The 19872-nt window shown below is 41.4% G+C and overlaps 1 protein-coding gene across 1 annotated transcript; it reads right to left on the bottom strand.

The window, feature by feature from the left end:
- Positions 1-2477: 2477 nt before the first annotated feature.
- LOC113080446 (macrophage mannose receptor 1-like) lies at positions 2478-5099 on the bottom strand. The gene is made up of 4 exons (XM_026252622.1): positions 5063-5099; positions 4602-4970; positions 3116-3448; positions 2478-2951 (listed from the first exon to the last, which is right to left on the bottom strand). Exons 1-4 carry the CDS (start codon positions 5097-5099, stop codon positions 2584-2586), a joined length of 1107 nt encoding a protein of 368 aa, XP_026108407.1. The 3' UTR covers positions 2478-2583.
- Between the last annotated feature and the right edge of the window lie 14773 nt (positions 5100-19872).

Here is a 19872-nt window from a genome sequence, read left to right as displayed (position 1 = left end):
TTTCCATGCAACCTCCCCTGCACCAGATAGCAGACATGTAATACTTCATCTCTGACTGAAAAAAACGTCATGCTCCTATACAAAATCTTCGAGACAGAGCGCATTGAATCAGTGCGAAAAAAAGCAGAGCTTGTGTGAGAGTGAGCCATTTTATCTGACCAATATTGTCAACGTCAGCGTGGCATTAGATTATTATTATTATCATTATTATTATTATCTAATGGCATCAATAAAGCTTCAATAAAGCCGCAATGAGGTGTTGGGACTTCTATTCGCGGACACTGATTCTGAAGGGGAATATCTGCATTCAGAAGATGACGGTCATACTGAAAGTGAAAGTATAGCCCTACACCAAGCACAGACGGTGAATCCTTTGCCCAATGTAAATGGTCCTTTGCCGAAATGTCAGAGCAATGTTTGCCAGGGTCGGAGTGTTCATCGCGAAATTAGCAGGCGTGTTCTTGTTGCGGGGACGAGGCGGGAGATTTTTACCGCGCTAGACATGTATATTTGTCTTCTGACCGCACTTCTCCGCAATCGCGGCGACAGTATTGCAGTGGAGACTTTGTCTAATGCCACTGGGTATGTTAGACGAGGTCGAAGTATTCATAGGACAGTTAGGAGGCAAGGTGGGGAGTCGCAATGACACTGACAGTAGTCCAAGCTGTGCACACTCGGCGCGTGCACGAGGCAGATCTGGCCGCTCTGCTCATAGCAGAAGCAGAGGCGATGTGACACGGGGCATAGCTTTTGAACTAAACAGGTCTTGTCTTCTTGTGTTTGTTTGTCATATGAATAATATATATGTGCCCCATACATGGAATCAGAGTGCCTACTGTATGTAGTAAATTGAAAATCCCAACCGCTACATGCATTCGGTTTGTTTCTACCGTTTATTAGTAATGATTTACACAGTTTGTTTACTGCTTACTATTTACCTGAGCATTCAGTATTGTGCAATATAGCACTCAGAAGGTGAGGGACATTTTTTTGAGGAAAGAAGTGCTGCATTTTATCATTTAAACATGTGACTTTTCATGAAAATTCTATAATTCAAGATGACCACCCCCATATGACGTCATAATATGCAAATTTGATGGGAAAATAAAATCCCTACATAAACATTGGGTCATCCTTAATATTTTTATAATTGAAAGAAAGTCTCTATCTTTTATACATTTTAAGATATAGCCTTTTGAAATTAAGATGTCAAAGTCGAACGTTTTAGGAAAAAACCTCTGGCGCCTAAAGGGTTAAGATCCGCTCACCAATGTCTAAACACCAAATCCGAGGAACTGAGTGTGGGAGATGTCATCTTCATAGGAGAGGAGAGATGTATTAATACACGCATGTTACGTGCGCACTTCACCTCGAACTGTGTTGAGCAGACCAGTACAGTTACTGTATCCTTTGGAAATTAATGAGTAGTGATGACCTATGGTCCATCGGGGTGGGGGGAATGTTGCAATTTATAAGTTGTTAATTATAACCAAGGTTACATGATTATAATTGTGTTAATGTTTGTGATCGTTTGTTGTTAGCCTCTGCAATATATTCAAACAAACTACATTACCAATGAGCAGTGGCGCGAGTGAGCAGGAAGTGGGTTGAGCCAGAGCGGCAGTTGGTGTCTTGGCTCTACGGCTGTTTTGTTATGCTTTCAACGTGATTTGTTTGTCATTAAAATTTCTTGTTTCAGTAACGTTTCCTGCAAGCTGAGATGATGCCTCTATTTCACAGTTTAAGCTTTGATCCCGAGTTTCATCGGAGCAAAACACAAGATATTGTAAGAGTAAAAAATTAAACAATTTTACTTTTGTGTTAGAAGTGCCCCATGTTGTTATGAGGACTTTTATTCTGATGGGGTGCAAGGCTGAAAAAGAGAGGAGAGGTAGTATGTCAATAGAGAATAAAGCACTCAAGCAAGCATTACGATATTGTATACCCTACCTGCACCTCTTCATTTCTAAGAACAAACCTGAATTCATTCTGCTGAGACACACAGACACGCTCAGTCAAAAAGTATTTTCTAAAGTTACTTCATATTTATAATACATAAAATCTTTAAGCATAAGAGAGAAGCAGCCACATCATGATACAAAAATTCTCAAAACATAAATAACTATATAATTTTATACATATGATACTCTTCCGTCGCATTCATTAATTTAATTAAACTTTTATAATAGCACATTTTCTCATAAAACTAAAAGAAAACAATACACTGATTTATCTTATTATATAAATATGATACCCTTATTGACCCCTCACAAAATTAAACTGACAGACAGAAATTATGCCGTTACTGAATAACACAAAAGTACATTTTAAAACATTAAAAACAGCAGTTTAATTAATAAACATAACCAAACCCCACCTACAGGAATCACACTGATTTATCCACCTGGAGAAATACAGACCATCTACACTTCACAGCACAATAATATGTTAATAAAATATTGAATTAACAATTCATCTAACATAATCTGTAGAAAAAAGAAACAAACATTACACATGTATTTAACCTTAACAACTGGAAACAGGAAGATAATGGAAATAAACATTCAGGCATTCACATGTTCTTTACTCTTCATAAGTTGTGCAGATGAAGTTGAGTTTGTGAGTCTCAGGAAGGCTGATCCAGCGCTGATCTCCTCCAGACTGAACTGCTCCAGATCTCACTGTGTGTTCACAGTCCTCCTCTGATGTGCCGTTCCCTGGAGCCCAGTTCTGATAGCACACGGTATCTCCACTCACCCAGTACCAGATGCCCAAAATGTGAGAGTAACGTAAACCCAACCAGACCTCCGCAGTAGACGCCAGTTTAACCACGTTCATCACACGACGCTGCATCTCTTCTGAATGAACCGAGACCAGATCCACATGATTCTGTCTGCAGTATCTCAGAGCTTCAGACCACGTCACATTCTCTCGGATCACAATCAGTTTATCTGGAAACCAAACCAAACACAAGCAGAAACTAGAGAGAGACTGATCAAAAACAACACGCAGAACAAACACTGAGGATAAATTTGTCATGTAAGACATGTAGAGTGAACTTTAAGAGATCTGGAGGTGATGATGGAGTGTGTGTGTTTAGTGAAGATCTACTCACCTTCATAACACACAAAAGGATATTGATTGGTGCAAGAGACGTCGAACCATTTTCTCTGAACATTAAGAGCTGTACAGTTTTCATTTCCTCCAGCATTATCAGGTTCACCAGTGTCCCAGTCTCTGAATGAAGAGTTACTCTGATCTGACCACTGCCATGAGTCTCTGAACAGACCAATCCAGATTGGTGATCCAGATAACTGTCTGTCACTAATGAACCGCTCAATCTGTTGATTCTCGTTCTGGTTCCTCACACTGACCAGATCAGTGTGATTCTGTCTGCAGTAACTCTGAGCGTCTCTCCATTCCTTCGCCTGATTGACTAAGAAAAGTTCTGTGTTTGCTTTAAGAAAAACAGATGAAAACAGATTCATCAATCAGTTTGTACATTATTCTTAAGTGCTTCATTGTTATCGTCAGAAACACATCATTTAAAGACTGATTTTGTGTTGAGATACTGAAAGCTGAATGTATCGCACAGCTCACGGTGTTCAGGAGGTTTATCACAGACTCTGAAGCTAGTGATCACAAATTTGTATTTGTTTTGAAACATCTACTTAAAAAGATTCATATCTGACAATAAAAATCTCCAAAACAAAATATTGTAATATGGGTAAAAGTGAACACAATGAAATTACATCGATGATACAAGAACTGAACAAGAGTTTTGTTCGTAAACATCAAGAAGAGGCAGAATTCCATTCAGTAGTGTCCAAAACTGATGACCAGAGGTGTTATTAGTTATTAAAATTATAAATATTATTATTTTATATTTTTCAATATGTATGTGTGTGTGTTATAAAATATTTAACAGTTTTAATAATTCTTGAATAAAGGGTTACCGTATGTTGATTTTCTACACCAGACATCCCCATGACCCCTACTATATGCTACTAAATTTATAAATTAAATAATTATTAATTATAAATAAATGTATAAATAAATTATGAATTATGATTAAGAAACACTTGCCAAAACAGTTGTTTGACATTTTTGAATTCATCATTTATAAATATTGCTAAAAAACAAACAAAAAAAATAAAATAAAGTTATGCTCCAATTGCAGATTTTCACATTTCACCCAAGTGTCAAAAAATCAATATGTGTTCAATGAAATTCTCTCTCTCTCTCTCTCTCTCTCTCTCTCTCCAGGCCAACATTAGTTTGTCTCTACAGAAACTGACTTCAGCTTGTTTATATGTATGACCACATTAATATGTAGAAGCGATTAGTATTGTGTCAGAACGGTGTACAGCAGTGGACAACATCTGTTCTGGAGAGTCACAGTCCTGCAGAGTTTCACTCCAACCCTAATCAAACACACCAGAACCAGCAAATCAAGCTCTTCAGGATCAGCTGATAATCACAAGCTGAAGCAGGTTGGATAGAAACTTCACAGGACAGTGGACCTCCAGGAACAGGGTCAAAAACTCTGTGCTTCTTTTTATACATTAATGTTTGTTGCCATTGTAGGGAGATGCACTTACTGTTATTGGAGGAATTGCAAATGCAACTTAGGGACATATTACATTTCACAGCATACCAATGTCCACCTGACATCATAACACATTCTTCTGCACCAAGATTTGGTATTCCAGTAGCCCAATCCAGATAGAGCGCAGGTTCACCTGAAGACCAGTGCCATTCATCACGACCCGTCTTCTGCAGCCCAATCCAGATATTCTGAACACTTCCATCATTCACACTCTTCTTCAGCTCGTTCATGTCGTTCATGTTGTCAGCGGTGGCCAGATCTGTGTATTTCTCTCTGCAGTATCTCTGAGCTTCAGTCCAGGTCTTGTTCTCATTTATAAAGTGATACTGACGCTGAACACATTCAGATACGGAGCAGAGAGCTGTGAAAGAGAGACGCTGCTTTAATGCTTTTCATAACAGGATCAAACCTAATGAAACTAGAAATCATGAATAAAACCACAAACACACTCACCAATGAGAAGAAGAATGAAATACAGAGTTCGGTCCATTTCTGAGGAAGAAATGCATTAAAAACTCAAATACACTCTTTTTCATCTTAGAGGAAAACATTATGAAAAAAACAAAACAAAAAACTTATTGTCAAAACAGGATTATAACAGGATCCGATAATATTAACCTCTCAAAGTCTAATTCTAGTTAAAGAATGAACTTGTGAGTTATTCTTACTTTAGAGGTCGTGTGTTTCTGTCCTGAGTCTGATGTTTCTGTCTGCTGCTTCAAACTGTGTAATGATTAAACCCTATTTCATATTCACTTCCTCTATATTTATGTATATCTCTTTCCATTAATTTCCATACTTACATCTGACTTACGTCAGTCGGTATCAGTCAATATGAAAATGAAGGTTATTTAACAGAATTACATACTTATAAACATTATTTAATTAACATTTTAACACTTAAAACCTCAGTTTGAGGCACCGTTGTGTGAGATGATAGAATACTTGTGATTATTGTGAGAAGAGTTTTTGAAATAAAAATAAAAAAGACACGATGAAGAGGAAAGAGAGATTCCTGCCCTTCTTTTTTCTCTTCAGAGCCGAGGTCTCTGCTGGTGAAGATGAGACACAGCAGACATGAGCAACAGAGACCAGCCTCCATTAATCTGCTCATATTGTGTATTTATAACCATGAGGTCCATTTATAATGTTAGAAAGACTCTCATCATCCAAAATAAAATGCCATCATATGTTTCTGTTTCAGCAGAAATGTGTCTGATATTCTCTGTCTAGATACTCAATCTAGATACTAGACTGTGATTGAATGGAATGCAAAGATTGAAACATTGTTACATTTTTTGATTTCATCTCTCTGTTTTGTTTCCTACTCCTGCTGTTCATTGTATTTTTTTTTCTTGTTTATGAAACATGAATATGTTTGCATGTTAACACATCCTCATTCATTTGTTTATGTCCACAGCACATTTAGACGTTCAGGATGGACAGTATTTACATCTCTGATGTGAAACAGAAGCATAAACAATAAGTGTATTATTTTAGTCACATTTGATTGCATGTCAGTCAGTCTTGTTACTTTGTTAGATTTACTGCAGAAAAGTTTGACTGTAAATGTGTCTCAATTCAAAGGTCCAGTGCCTCAAAGTCCACAAAGATTGAACTTAATGTTGTTAAATGAGGCTGTCTACTTCCTGTTTGCATCACCAGCTGTTCCCGCCATCCTCCTGTTGCCTAGCCTAGCCTGCTTTAGCCTAAACCTATAACTTCTGAACAATATAAAATACGACAGGAAAATAAAAATACAGTCGCAGGTATTTGCAAAAACTGACGTAAATAAAACCGTTGAGACTATTTACATGAAAAATTACACCTAAACATACATGGAAAGATGGCAATATTATTACACAATATATATTACCAAAGTTAGTCATGACAATAAAATTCCCAGTGCCTTTCACATCGGCATGTTGATGCCAAGGATTTTTATCTAAACTAATGGAGAACCTGCACATAAAAAATGACCTAAAGGTGTACCCTGTGTGTCAGAAAGAGACGCCAAGGGGTCCTGACGAAGCGTAAATATCTGACGAGCTGGGAGTGAGAATGTTTTCTGAAGCACGTGGGAACCACAGACAGACAGAGGGAGAGGTTGAAAATGTCTGTGAAAACACCGGCTGTGCATGCTCGGAGCACACGGCCTGGGATGCCATCGGGACCCGCAGCCTTACGGATATTTACCCGTCGAAAGGATCGGGTTACATCCGCGACAGAGACGGAGAGTGCACTCACATCTTCTGCAGCGGTGTGTGGGTGGTGTTGTGAGCCTTGAAATGAGCATAAAAGTTATTTAGCTCATCTGGTAGAGAGGCGGCGATATTCACAGAAGCTGGTTTATTCCCTTTAAAGTCTGTGATGTTGTTGATGCCCTGCCACATGCTTCTTGCATCGTTGGTGTTGAATTGTTCTTCAACTTTGTTTTTATATTGTCTTTTTGCACCTTTGATGAATTTCCTGAGATCGTAACTGGCTTGTTTGCGATCATCAGCATTCCCGGATTGATAAGCGGATGTCCGCGCTGACAAGGCTGCTCAAACATCGCTATTAATCCACAGTTTTTGGTTGGGGTAGATTCGGGTTGTTTTTGTCGGCACTACATCTTCTACACACTTCCTGATGAAACACGTTACAGTTTCTGTATACTCCTCTATGTCGTAATCAGACGCTGCCCGGAATATGTCCCAGTCCACCCTTTCAAAACAGTCCTGTAGTATAGCATCTGATTGGTCCAACCAGCACTGAATTGTCCTGAGGGCGGGTGCTTCTGTTTCAGTTTCTGCCTATAAGCAGGCAGCAGCAGAATGGAAGAGTGATCCGATTTGCACGATCATCACGCGTGTTTATGGTGATGTGTTGAAAATATTTTGGAGATATTATTCTTAAGTTGGCTTTGTTAAAGTCCCCCGTAACTATAAATGCAACATCTGGGAACGCGGTTTTATTGCTCACTTAAATCCCGATACAGTTCCCTGAGTGCCTGGTCTGTGTTGGCTGGAGGAGGAATGTAAACAGCTGTGATTATGACCGCTGTAAATTCCCTCGGCAGCCAGAATGGTCGACACAGAAGCATATGAATTTCCAGATCAGTGTAGGCTGGTACATCACCACAGTTTTCAGTATGCTAATAATCGAGCCAAAGTTGTTGCATGCAGTGGAGAACAGTTCCGGGATGTCCTGCATGTCACAAGAACTTCACTTATTCAGAGCGGAGTCATCAGCAAACATGACGTAATGTTAGGATAAAGACCACATGGACCTTGATCTTATCTACTTCATGCTGAACAGTGTGGGGGCAAACACACAGCTTTACTTCTCTCCGTTTATAACTGTGAAAGCTAGAATGCTGCTGTGGAATTGGCAAATTAATCTTTCAGGGCAACCAAACTTACTCATGATCTTCAAAAGCCCCTCACAACTTACAGTATTGAATGCCTTGGTTGAGTCTATGATTGCAGTGTTAAGGTCAGTGTTTCCTGTCACTTCTCTTGAGGTTGTTGGGCAGCAGATATCATGTTTACTGTTCCTCGTTGTCTCCTGAAGTCACACTGACTCTCGGGGAGTAAACCCTGCTCTAAATGCTGTTTTATAACAAAGTTCGGGAGGAACAGTCGCAGTTCATTAACCTGATTAACACAAGTGGAGACCAATCAGTAATCAACTCATGACAAGGTATAAATGACAGCAGAACCTATCTCTGTTCATTGACCGTTTTCAGCATCCCGGTTCGCGCTGTCTGTCTTCTCATCACAGACCCGATTTTCCTTCCAGCAAGGAGATCCATACCGGGGATTTTTTCAGAAATGCTACTTTTTCTGACACCCATGATCATTAAACACTGCAGTTGAGCACCATCAAACGTCATCGCGACAGCTGCTCTTCTCGCCAAGCCACACGTCGTGGCCAATAGACCGTGCAAGCCGAGCTCACCTCGCTCGACACCACGATCGATCCGATCAAGACCGGGCTCTCTTTGAGCGCTGGAATCGCAGCTCCAGCAGGCATCCAACCAGCCCGCTCCTCAGTTCCTACTGCAGCAGAAGCAGGCCTCTCTCACTTCCCGCCGCGGCTCAGCCCTTCACCGCGGCTTTTCCGGCCGAGGCGCAGTTTGAAGTCGCCTCCTCTAGCGGCGCAGACCGTGCATCATAAATTAATACATTTTCAGGTGAAGACGCTAAGTGCGGGAGCCGCGTGGAGTTTCGATCACATACGTATGTGGAATTTCAGATCCAAATTGAGCCTCGGATGCGTACAAATATTTACACTTCCACGATTAGACCGTGGGCGAACGCCCGACCGGATGTGATGTATTCTAATCAGATCTATCGGTGCGAGGTCAGAATTACCTATATCTTGTTAACTATTATTAAATGTATTTAAATTATAAATATTAGAAATAAAAAGGAAAATAATATATTACAATATATCACAATAATTGTAAGAAATATATTGGCAAATATATTTTCTTTTCGTAAGGGGGACCCTGATAATTTTTACAAGCAGCATCTGAAAACATATTTTCTCTCTGTTATCTCGGTCAGTGTCATGTACTTGTCGAGGTACAGCCACGGCGACTCACTCCTCGGGATTAACTGTTCTCCGACCTCATCCGATGCCATCATTTCATCAAATAATTTTTTGCGTGACTGGCCAAGGAGTGGTACCATCCGGAGCAGAAGGTGGCGGTAATGCATCATAAAGATGATTGGTTGCTATCCACCTTAAACACGAACAAGAGCGTCACTACTGATCCAGGATCAGCAATATTAGCAGTTGTATTTCCCGATTTGAGTTTGACCTTCAGAAATGCTTGCGAAATGTAGCTTGTGTGGAAGCTACCGCACTTCTTGGTAAAAGTAGCTTCGCTACTGAAAAGCTATTCGATTCAGAAAGTAGCGAAGCTACGACCAAGCTACTGAGAAATGTAGTCAAACTAGTAGCTTCGCTGCTTGTAGCGACGCTACTGCCCAACACTGATTATTAATTTTACCATGTTGAACACGTCAAGGTAACAGTTGCTGCACGACCAGTATGCGACAATCGTTTCCAAATGCCGTGTGCTGTGGAAAGGAGGCTTAAAGTTTGTTAAATGAGGCTATGACGTAGTCATCATCCACACGGAAATGTCCAAAGATATTACCTGCCTTACCGTGCACGTTTAAACCTCACTGAGGTTTTACAGACATAAGTTTCATTCAATTATTCTGGCAGGACCAATTTATTTAGGGGCATATTTCACCATCTACTGGCGTGATCACTACCCTCGTTTTGCCGCAGGACAGCAGTGTGAGTTAAATTCTGTTGTCTTTCTAGGACTGTAATATGAAAAGCATGCAAGTAAATATCTTTAGAATTGCTTGGAAGTGAATAGCACATAACTGCAATTAATGTTATTGCCATAATCATGTCTTGGTATGTTTTACAGACATAATGATATTCATTGTATAATTTAACATTCAACAATGATAAGCCATGGTTTACAGTAAAACTCAGACATCTTCGTCAGGCCAAAGAGGATGCCTACAGAAATGGGGACAGGGTCTTGTACAATCAGGCCAGGAACACACTGAACAAAGAGATCAAAGCAGCTAAAAAGACCTACGCTAAAAAGTTGGAAGACCAGTTTTCTTCCAACGACTCAACTTCAGTGTGGAGAGGTCTAAGAGCCATCACGAACTACAAGACACCATCCCCTATCACTGAGGCTAATCAACGACTTGCTAACGACCTGAATGAGTTTTATTGCAGATTTGAAACCCCCAACACCCATTCTGACTATCTCCCTAGACAACCATTAACACATCCTGCAATCCCACCCTCCACACCTCCTGTTCTTCAAATCTGTGAAGATGATGTGCGCCAGGTCTTCAAAAAGAACAAAAGAAGAAAAGCACCAGGCCCAGATGGCGTTACACCAGCCTGTCTGAAAATCTGTGCTGACCAGCTGGCCCCCATCTTTTCACAGATCTTCAACAGATCCCTGGAGTTGTGTGAAGTGCCGTCCTGCTTTAAACGCTCCACCATAATCCCCATTCCAAAGAAACCCAAGATAACAGGACTTAACGACTACAGACCTGTGGCTCTAACGTCTGTCGTCATGAAGTCCTTTGAAAAACTGGTTCTGGCTTATCTGAAGGACATCACTGGACCCTTATTGGACCCCCTGCAGTTTGCTTACCGAGCAAACAGGTCCGTGGATGATGCAATCAACATGGGATTGCACTTCATCCTGCAACATCTGGACAAAACAGGGACTTATGTGAGGATCCTGTTTGTGGACTTTAGTTCGGCATTCAACACCATCATCCCAACAGCCCTTCAGACCAAACTGACCCAGCTCTCTGTTCCTAGCTCTATCTGTCAATGGATCACCAGCTTTCTGACAGATAGGCAACAGTTAGTGAGACTGGGGAAATTCACATCAAACAGCTGCTCCACCAACACTGGTGCCCCTCAGGGATGTGTCCTCTCCCCTCTGCTTTTCTCCCTGTACACCAACGACTGCACCTCTAAAGACCCCTCTGTCAAGCTCCTAAAGTTTGCAGACGACACTACAGTCATCGGCCTCATCCAGGACGGTGATGAGTCTGCTTACAGACAAGAGGTTGAGCAGCTGGCTGTCTGGTGCAGTCTTAACAACCTGGAGCTGAACACGCTCAAGACAGTGGAGATGATCATGGACTTTAGGAGAAACCCACCTGCACTTTCCCCACTCACCATCATGAACAGCACTGTGACTGCAGTGGAGTCATTCAGGTTCCTGGGAACCACCATCTCTCAGGACCTGAAGTGGGACAATCACATTGACTCCATTGTTAAAAAGGCCCAGCAAAGGTTGTATTTCCTTCGCCAGCTGAGGAAGTTTAACTTGCCACAGGAGCTGCTGAAACAGTTCTACTCAGCCGTCATTGAGTCTGTCCTCTGTTCTTCAATAACTGTCTGGTTTGGTTCAGCAACAAAATCAGACATCAGAAGACTACAGAGAACTGTTCGGACTGCTGAAAGGATTATTGGTGCTCCCCTGCCCACCCTTCAAGAACTGTATACATCCAGAGTGAGGAAAAGGGCTCAGAAAATCACTCTGGATCCCTCACATCCAAGTCACCCCATCTTTGAACTTTTACCATCTGGCCGGCGCCTCAGAGCTGCAAACACCAGAACAGCAAGGCACAAGAACAGTTTCTTCCCCCAGGCTATCTACCTCATGAACAGTTAAATGTTCTCTACTTATGCTTATAAACGTGCAATATCCTTATATTTATTTGTTAACCCTCCATACTAGAACATTCCTGCATCTCACTCAATCCTATTCCATTATCATTTATAGCACAATTGTTTATACACTTATTTATTTGCTAATGTGTAAATCTTTTTTTTTTTTTGTCTCTGTGTTGTTGTCTCTGTGTACTGGAAGCTTATGTCACTAAAACAAATTCCTTGTATGCTTAAGCATACTTGGCAATAAAGCTCTTTCTGATTCTGATTCTGATTCTGATATTCATAGTTTTCAGAAGCCTCTGTTTCCACAGTCTATACTACAACGTGAAACCAGTGTTCCAAATGTATCCATTAGGGCTAGTGACGTGTCGTTCATGAACAAATCGTTCTTTTGAACAAATCTTTTAGCTGAACGAATTTTTAGGTGAACGAATCGTTCATGTTATCCACTGACTCATATTTCTCGTTCAGTGAAGTTTCTCCCTCCATAGCAGCGCGGCGCTATAAGCAGCGCATGCGCAGCTCAGTGAACCGGGTAACAACCATTTCATCCTGTCAAAGAATTACTCAACCTCGAGCCGATAGCCTTCGAGTATGAGATGTGACAGAGTATGTGATTTGTTGAATGTAGTAACGAATACGCCCTTCAATGAACGAGTTTCATATGAGTCTGAACTAGATCTAGAGATCTTATCGTTCGTGAGTGAAATGACTGAACTGTCACACATGTCATTCGTGCACGAACTGAATGAACGGATACATGTCGTTCGTGAATGAAATGAACTGGCACATAGCTTACCTTGTTCGTGAACAAAATGAATTAGAGTAAACTGGGTTAGTCTGCTATTTAGCATGTCAATCTCGAAAATGCAAAGCGCAGTTATAGGTACAGTACTGTGCACATACGCTCGTTTTGATATTTAGCTACTCCACGTTTAATCCATAGACCGTAAAAGAAAGGTTTAATCCCCGATTTATGGATGTGAATATATACTATACAAACTGTTTGACCAAACAATTAAATGCTAATTAGGCAAGAAACCTTGTGCTTTGTTCATCTGAACAACTCAATTAGACTTTATATATTGAATGCGATTACACACACATTTTAATAAAGCCAGATCAGTTTTTGTAACAAGTGAACGCGTTCGTTGACTTAAGACATAACACATAATACACTCTTTTTTCCGCCTGCTGGCACATTTTGCGTAAAACGAAGAAATTATCACTGGACGAATCTGAATGAATCATTTTGGTGAACGAACTGAAAATGAACGAATCTCTAGAAAGAATCATAATTTCCACCACTAATTAGTGCTGCAACGACGCGTCGACATCATCGTTTACGTCGACTACAAAATACATTGACGCGTGTGAAATGCGTGGACGCACGAGTCTCTCAGCGGACGCAGTAAATATTTATTCGTTTCCACTGCCCGTCCAGCGAGCATGAGTCTCTCAGCGGACGCAGTAAATATTTATTCGTTTCCACTGCCCGTCCAGTGAGCACCAGTCTCTCAGCGGACGCAGTAAATATTTATTCGTTTCCACTGCCCGTCCAGCGAGCACCAGTCTCTCAGCGGACGCAGTAAATATTTATTCGTTTCCACTGCCCGTCCAGCGAGCACCAGTCTCTCAGCGGACGCAGTAAATATTTATCCGTTTCCACTGTCCGTCCAGCGAGCACCAGTCTCTCAGCGGACACAGTAAATATTTATCCGTTTCCACTGCCCGTCCAGCGAGCACCAGTCTCTCAGCGGACGCAGTAAATATTTATCCGTTTCCACTGCCCGTCCAGCGAGCACCAGTCTCTCAGCGGACGCAGTAAATATTTATCCGTTTCCACTGCCCGTCCAGCGAGCACGAGTCTCTCAGCGGACGCAGTAAATATTTATTCGTTCCACTGTCCGTCCAGCGAGCACGAGTCTCTCAGCGGACGCAGTAAATATTCGTTTCCACTTCCCGTCCAGCGAGCACGAGTCTCTCAGCGGACGCAGTAAATATTTATTTGTTCCACTGTCCGTCCAGCGGGCACAAATCTCTCAGCGGACGCAGTAAATATTTATTCGTTCCACTGTCCGTCCAGCGAGCACGAGTCTCTCAGCGGACACAGTAAATATTTATTCGTTCCACTGTCCGTCCAGCGAGCACGAGTCTCTCAGCGGACGCAGTAAATATTTATTCGTTTCCACTGTCCGTCCAGCGAGCACCAGTCTCTCAGCGGACGCAGTAAATATTCGTTTCCACTTCCCGTCCAGCGAGCACGAGTCTCTCAGCGGACGCAGTAAATATTTATTTGTTCCACTGTCCGTCCAGCGGGCACAAATCTCTCAGTGGACGCAGTAAATATTTATTTGTTTCCACTGTCCGTCCAGCGAGCACAAGTCTCCCAGTGGACCAAGTAAATATTTATCCATTTCCACTGCCCGTCCAGCGAGCACTAGTCTCTCAGCGGACGCAGTAAATATCTATTTTCATTATTATTTTTCTTCCCTCTGTCTGTCCAGCGAGCCTCAGTCTCCCAGCGGATGCAGAAAATACCTATTTGTCTCTATCAGTCCGCGAGCACCAGTCTCACAGCGGACTCAATAACCTCTATTTTTCCTCTGTTCGTCCAGTGAGCCTCAGTCTCCTAGTCTGGTAATACCAGACTTTGTCTACGAAGCAAAGTGAAGTAGCAGAGTCTGCAATGGCATAATAGAGAAGTGTTTTCTCTCTCGCTAGGGGGCGCTTGTCTGAAGTTTAAAATCATTGGTTACCCGTAAGCCAATCAGATACGTTTAGTTATGACGTATGTTATGCGCCTGTACAGCCGCATCGAAGCACAGACATCATGCATCGAACTCAAATCTATGATTGAACTTCCACCGTAAATCTGTTGTTAAACACTCTTCTTGTTCTGGCTTCAGTTTGAAAAAGAGTTGAATGTTCTCCATAACAGAGTGAATTGCATCCCGTGTCTCGTTTCCCATTTCCGCGGTCGTTTCAGTTTTCGATTTCTCTAACCTACAATTTAAAACTCTGTGCTTAGCATCTACGTCACGGCTCTCAGCCCGCCCTCTGCTCGTTGATTGGCCCGGCTGTTTTCAGACCGGTGGCAAACAGAAAGCTCTGACGCTGTATCAGACTGAGTACAGAAGCGAAATGAAATTGAGCGGAAGTAGGAAGTCTGACGTAGTCAGGCTATCAGTCTCCCAGCGGACACCGTAAATACCTATTTTTCCTCTGCCTGTCCAGCGAGCACTAGTCTCTCAGCGGACGCAGTATGCATCCATCTCTTCCTGTTCTTCGTCCAGCAAGCCCAGTCTTCCAGCGGACGCAGGGACATAATTCGTCTCCCATATCTGTCCAGCGAGCCTCAGTCTCCCAGCGGATGCAGTAATATCTATTGGTTTCCCCTGCCTGTCCAGCGAGCACTAGTCTCCCAGCGGACACAGAAATATCTATTGGTGTCCCCTGTCTGTCCAGCGAGCACTAGTCTCTCAGCGGACGCAGTAAATACCTATTCATTTCCTCTACCCGTCCAGCGAGCCTCAGTCTCCCAGTGGACGCAGGAATATAGTTCGTTTCCTCTATCTGTCCAGCGAGCCTCAGTCTCCCAGCGGACACATTACGCATCTAGTCAATATATCATTACACCTCGCAGGCAGACGGTGGAGCCTGTCTTCCCGACATTGTAACCGCTTCTTCCTCAACTATTAACCAACAGGACCTGCCTGCTCCTCTACTTCTGCCAGAGGCATTGCGAGATCTCCTGGTCAAACGACCATACTTCTAAAAACGTCAGCCCGCCAAATCTCTGCGTTTTGGGGGGTTCGTAGTCCGGCGGCTGTCCTTTTGCTCTCTTGTTTTGGGGGAAGTACTCTGGGTTCGGGCCACTTCCCGAGCTCGGAGCCCTCCACCCGGACAGCACGCCAAATACGCATAAACTTACGGTATTAATATACGTAGATGTGAACTCGTGAAATGCTGTTTTATAACAAAGTTCGGGAGGAACAGTCGCAGTTCATTAACCTGATTAACACAAGTGGAGACCAATCAGTAATCAACTCATGACAAGGTATAAATGACAGCAGAACCTATCTCTGTTCATTGACCGTTTTCAGCATCCCTCCTCCACCCCATTTCTCCTCACTTATAGATCCATCTACTCTTACCACATCCGGGGGGAGTACTCTGGGTTCAGGCCACTTCCCGAGCTCGGAGCCCTCCACCCGGACAGCACGCCAAATACGCATAAACTTACGGTATTAATATACGTAGATGTGAACTCGTGAAGTGCACAGTGAGACATTCAGGAGGATTCTTGAAAGGATTTTTCCTGAGATTCCTTGGTGATTATAACACATCTGTCTGTGTCCTTTGTGTTTGTAAAGGTGCACTGTGGTGTCCTTGAAGTTTTGAGGAGAGTAGCTTGTGCCCACAGTGTTTGGAATATAGTTATTTCTGCTAATTTTGCAGGCATGACTTAGATCTCAGATAAAAAATGCTTATGTTTGCATATAAACACATCCTCATTCATTTGTTTATGTCCACACCAAGTTTAGACATTCAGGCTGGACAATATTTGCATCTCTGATGTGAAACATTGAGATAAACAGTGAGTGTTATTGTATTTATTTACATTTAATTTAGTCTAATTTATCGGTTTTATTGCAAAAACAGGAAAGTTACACTGTAAATGCGTCCCAATTCAGAGGCTGCATCCTTCAAAGTCCACGAAGGTGAAAGTGGCCGTTGTTAAATGAGATTATGGTCTATGATGATTTCCTGTTTGTATCACCAGCTGTTGCCGCCCACCGCTCCTGTTGCCTAGCGACTGTGTGTGACAGCTGCCATCAGGTACACAGCAGAGATATTTCTGACAGACTTTTACAAATAAATAAAAGTGTCAGTATTGTATTTCTTCCAGGTAAAATAAGTTTGGTTAAACTATTTATTAATTTTATCTAATTAGAATCAATTAGTGAACAGTTTATTTTTCATTTTTTAACAGTGCTATTTGATTTAATTATTTATTTTGTCCTGCAATAGAGTCACCATTCCAATCAGGCCATTTTTCCCAAAAACATACAGCAGCCGAGCTTAAAGGGTTAGTTCACCGAAAAATTAAAATTATGTCATTAATAACTCACCCTTATGTCGTTCCAAACAGTGAGACCTCCATTCATCTTTGGAACACAGTTTAAGATATTTTAGGTTTAGTCCAAGAGCTTTCTGTCCCTCCATTGAAGCTGTGTGTACGGTATACTGTCCATGTCCAGAAAGGTAAGAAAAACATCATCAAAGTAGTCCATGTGACATCAGAGGGTCAGTTAGAATTTGTTGAAGCATCGAAAATACATTTTGGTCCAAAAATAGCAAAAACTGCAACTTTAGTCAGCAATTGTCTTCTCTTCCGTGTCTGTTGTGAGAGAGTTCAAAACAAAGCAGTTTGTCATATCCGCAGGGGCGGATCTACCGGGGTGGCATAGGGTGGCAAATGCCACCCTAAAAGAAAGCGTTGCCACCCCTGCTGCCACCCCAGTTGGCAGCAACGAATTAAAAGTTATGGCCAATTTGAAAATTTACGAGCGCGAATCTCTAATGTCCGACTGCAGTGAATGCAGCAGCACGAGAGTACACCAGAGCGGCAAAAGACTGATTTGTTTGGAAAACTAAAAAAAAAGTTTGCGCGAAGTGAGGGAACCAGGAGTTGCGAGGAGACACAGGAGGAAAGAGGTAAAAATGGATCTGTCAAGAAATGAAGCTATAATGACAGCACAAGTGCTAGCCTGGTTGTGTAGTCTAATACCTGATAACGTTGCCCACTTTTAAAAAGCGTGAGGATACGTAAGAACTTCGTTTTGTGTCAGAACTTTCACATTCATTCATAAATTCACCCCATCTGTGTTTGCGAAGCGACATGGATTGAATCGTGGAATTCGGTCACAAATCGAACTTGCTGTATAAAGCAAAATGTAAAAAGTAGGCTGTACATTTAATCAAATCTCGATATGAACTAGTGTCTTAAAGGTGTTGTTACACACGTCATGTTATACACTCAATATGTGCTTTACTATACACACACACACTCACTCACTGAAGCACGCGTGGTGTTTTCAGCTCTTCACTATATTAACACATGATGCACTGTAGGCTACACATGTGCACAGCGCGATATGAGAGGATAGAAACTGCAATGTCTTTACGACAACCTGTCAAAATAACATTTTGGTATAACTTGAAGAAATTTAAACAGAAATATAGTACTATTGCACAATAGAGTATGCTATACTTCAAGTAGGCCTTATAGCTAATAATAATAATAATAATAATAATAATAATAATAATAATAATAATAATAATAATAATAATAATAATAATAATATAATAGTTAATAATAATAGTTTATAAAAAAAAAACACAGAAACTCTGTCTACAACCCACCTCTACAAATGTCTACAACCCACCAAAATAAAACTAAAAAGAATAATAAAATAATAATGTATAATGTTTATTAATTATTATTGTCAGATAAACAGTTTGCTTCCCCTCTCACACATCTGCCACTCATCACCTGTGTCTTAACCTTAATGTCTTTCCTGTAATAATGCCCCTTACTTCTATCACACTTCTATCTCCTATTAAGTGAGATCACATTGTATGGTCACTTATTCCTTATATGAACTGTTTCAAATGCAAGACATTGATTGCATGAGATTAAGTTTGTAAATGGCAGCCTGTACCCATTTGTAGTGTGTACTACATATACTATTTATAATCAAACTGTGATAACTGTGACTAAATTCAGTATACAGGTGCTGGTCATATAATTAAAATATCATCAAAAAGTTGATTTATTTCACTAGTTCCATTCAACATGTGAAACTTGTATATTATATTAATTCATTACACACAGACTGATATATTTCAAATGTTTATTTCCTTTAATTGTGATGTTTATAACTGACAACTAAGAAAAATCCCAAATTCAGTATCTCAAAAGGTTCAATATTGAAGACACCTGGTGCCACACTCTAATCAGCTAATTAACTCAAAACACCTGCAAAGCCTTTAAATGGTCTCTCAATATAGTTCTGTAGGCTACACAATCATGGGGAAGACTGCTGACCTTACAGTTGTCCAAAAGATGACCACTGACACCTTGCACAAAGAGGGCAAGACACAAAAGGTCATTGCAAAAGAGGCTGACTGTTCACAGAGCTCTGTGTCCAAGCACATTAATAGAGAGGCGAAGGGAAGGAAAAGATGTGGTCAAAAAAAGTGTATGAGCAATAGGGAAAAGCGCACCCTGGAGAGGATTGTGAAACAAAACCCATTCAAAAATGTGGGGGATATTCACAAAGAGTGGACTGCAGCTGGAGTCAATGCTTCAAGAACCACTACACACAGACGTATGTAAGACATTTACATTTACATTTACATTTAATCATTTAGCAGACGCTTTTATCCAAAGCGACTTACAAATGAGAACAATAGAAGCAGTCAGGTCAACAAGAGAACAACAACAGTATACAAGTGCCATGACAAGTCTCAGTTAGTCTAGTATAGAACGCATAGCCAGGAATTTTTTTTTTTTTTTTTTTTTAATTAAATGAACAAAGACAAGAAAAGGAAAAGTACTGGTGTTAGTAGGTTAAGTGCAGGCGAAAAAGATGAGTCTTTAGACGTTTCTTGAAAATTAGTAAAGACTCAGCTGTACGAATTGGGATTGGGAGGTCGTTCCACCAGCTGGGCACAGTCCAGGAAAAGGTCCGTGAGAGTGATTTTGAATTTCTTTGGGATGGCACCACAAGGCGTTGTTCACTTGCAGAGCGCAAACTTCTGGAGGGCACATAGGATTTAACCAGTGAGTTTAGGTAAGTTGGTGCCGTGCCAGTGGTCGTCTTGTAGGCAAGCATCAGTACCTTGAATTTGATGCGAGCGGCTACTGGTAGCCAGTGTAACCTGATGAGGAGAGGAGTAACATGAGCTTTTTTTGGCTCATTGAAGACAACCCTCGCTGCTGCATTCTGGATCATTTGCAGAGG

Source organism: Carassius auratus, unplaced genomic scaffold, assembly GCF_003368295.1.
Source record: "Carassius auratus strain Wakin unplaced genomic scaffold, ASM336829v1 scaf_tig00031346, whole genome shotgun sequence".
In the NCBI taxonomy this organism is placed as follows: Eukaryota; Metazoa; Chordata; class Actinopteri; order Cypriniformes; family Cyprinidae; genus Carassius; species Carassius auratus.
Note: the sequence above shows the minus strand (reverse complement) of the source record. Positions and strands in the feature narration are given on the sequence as shown.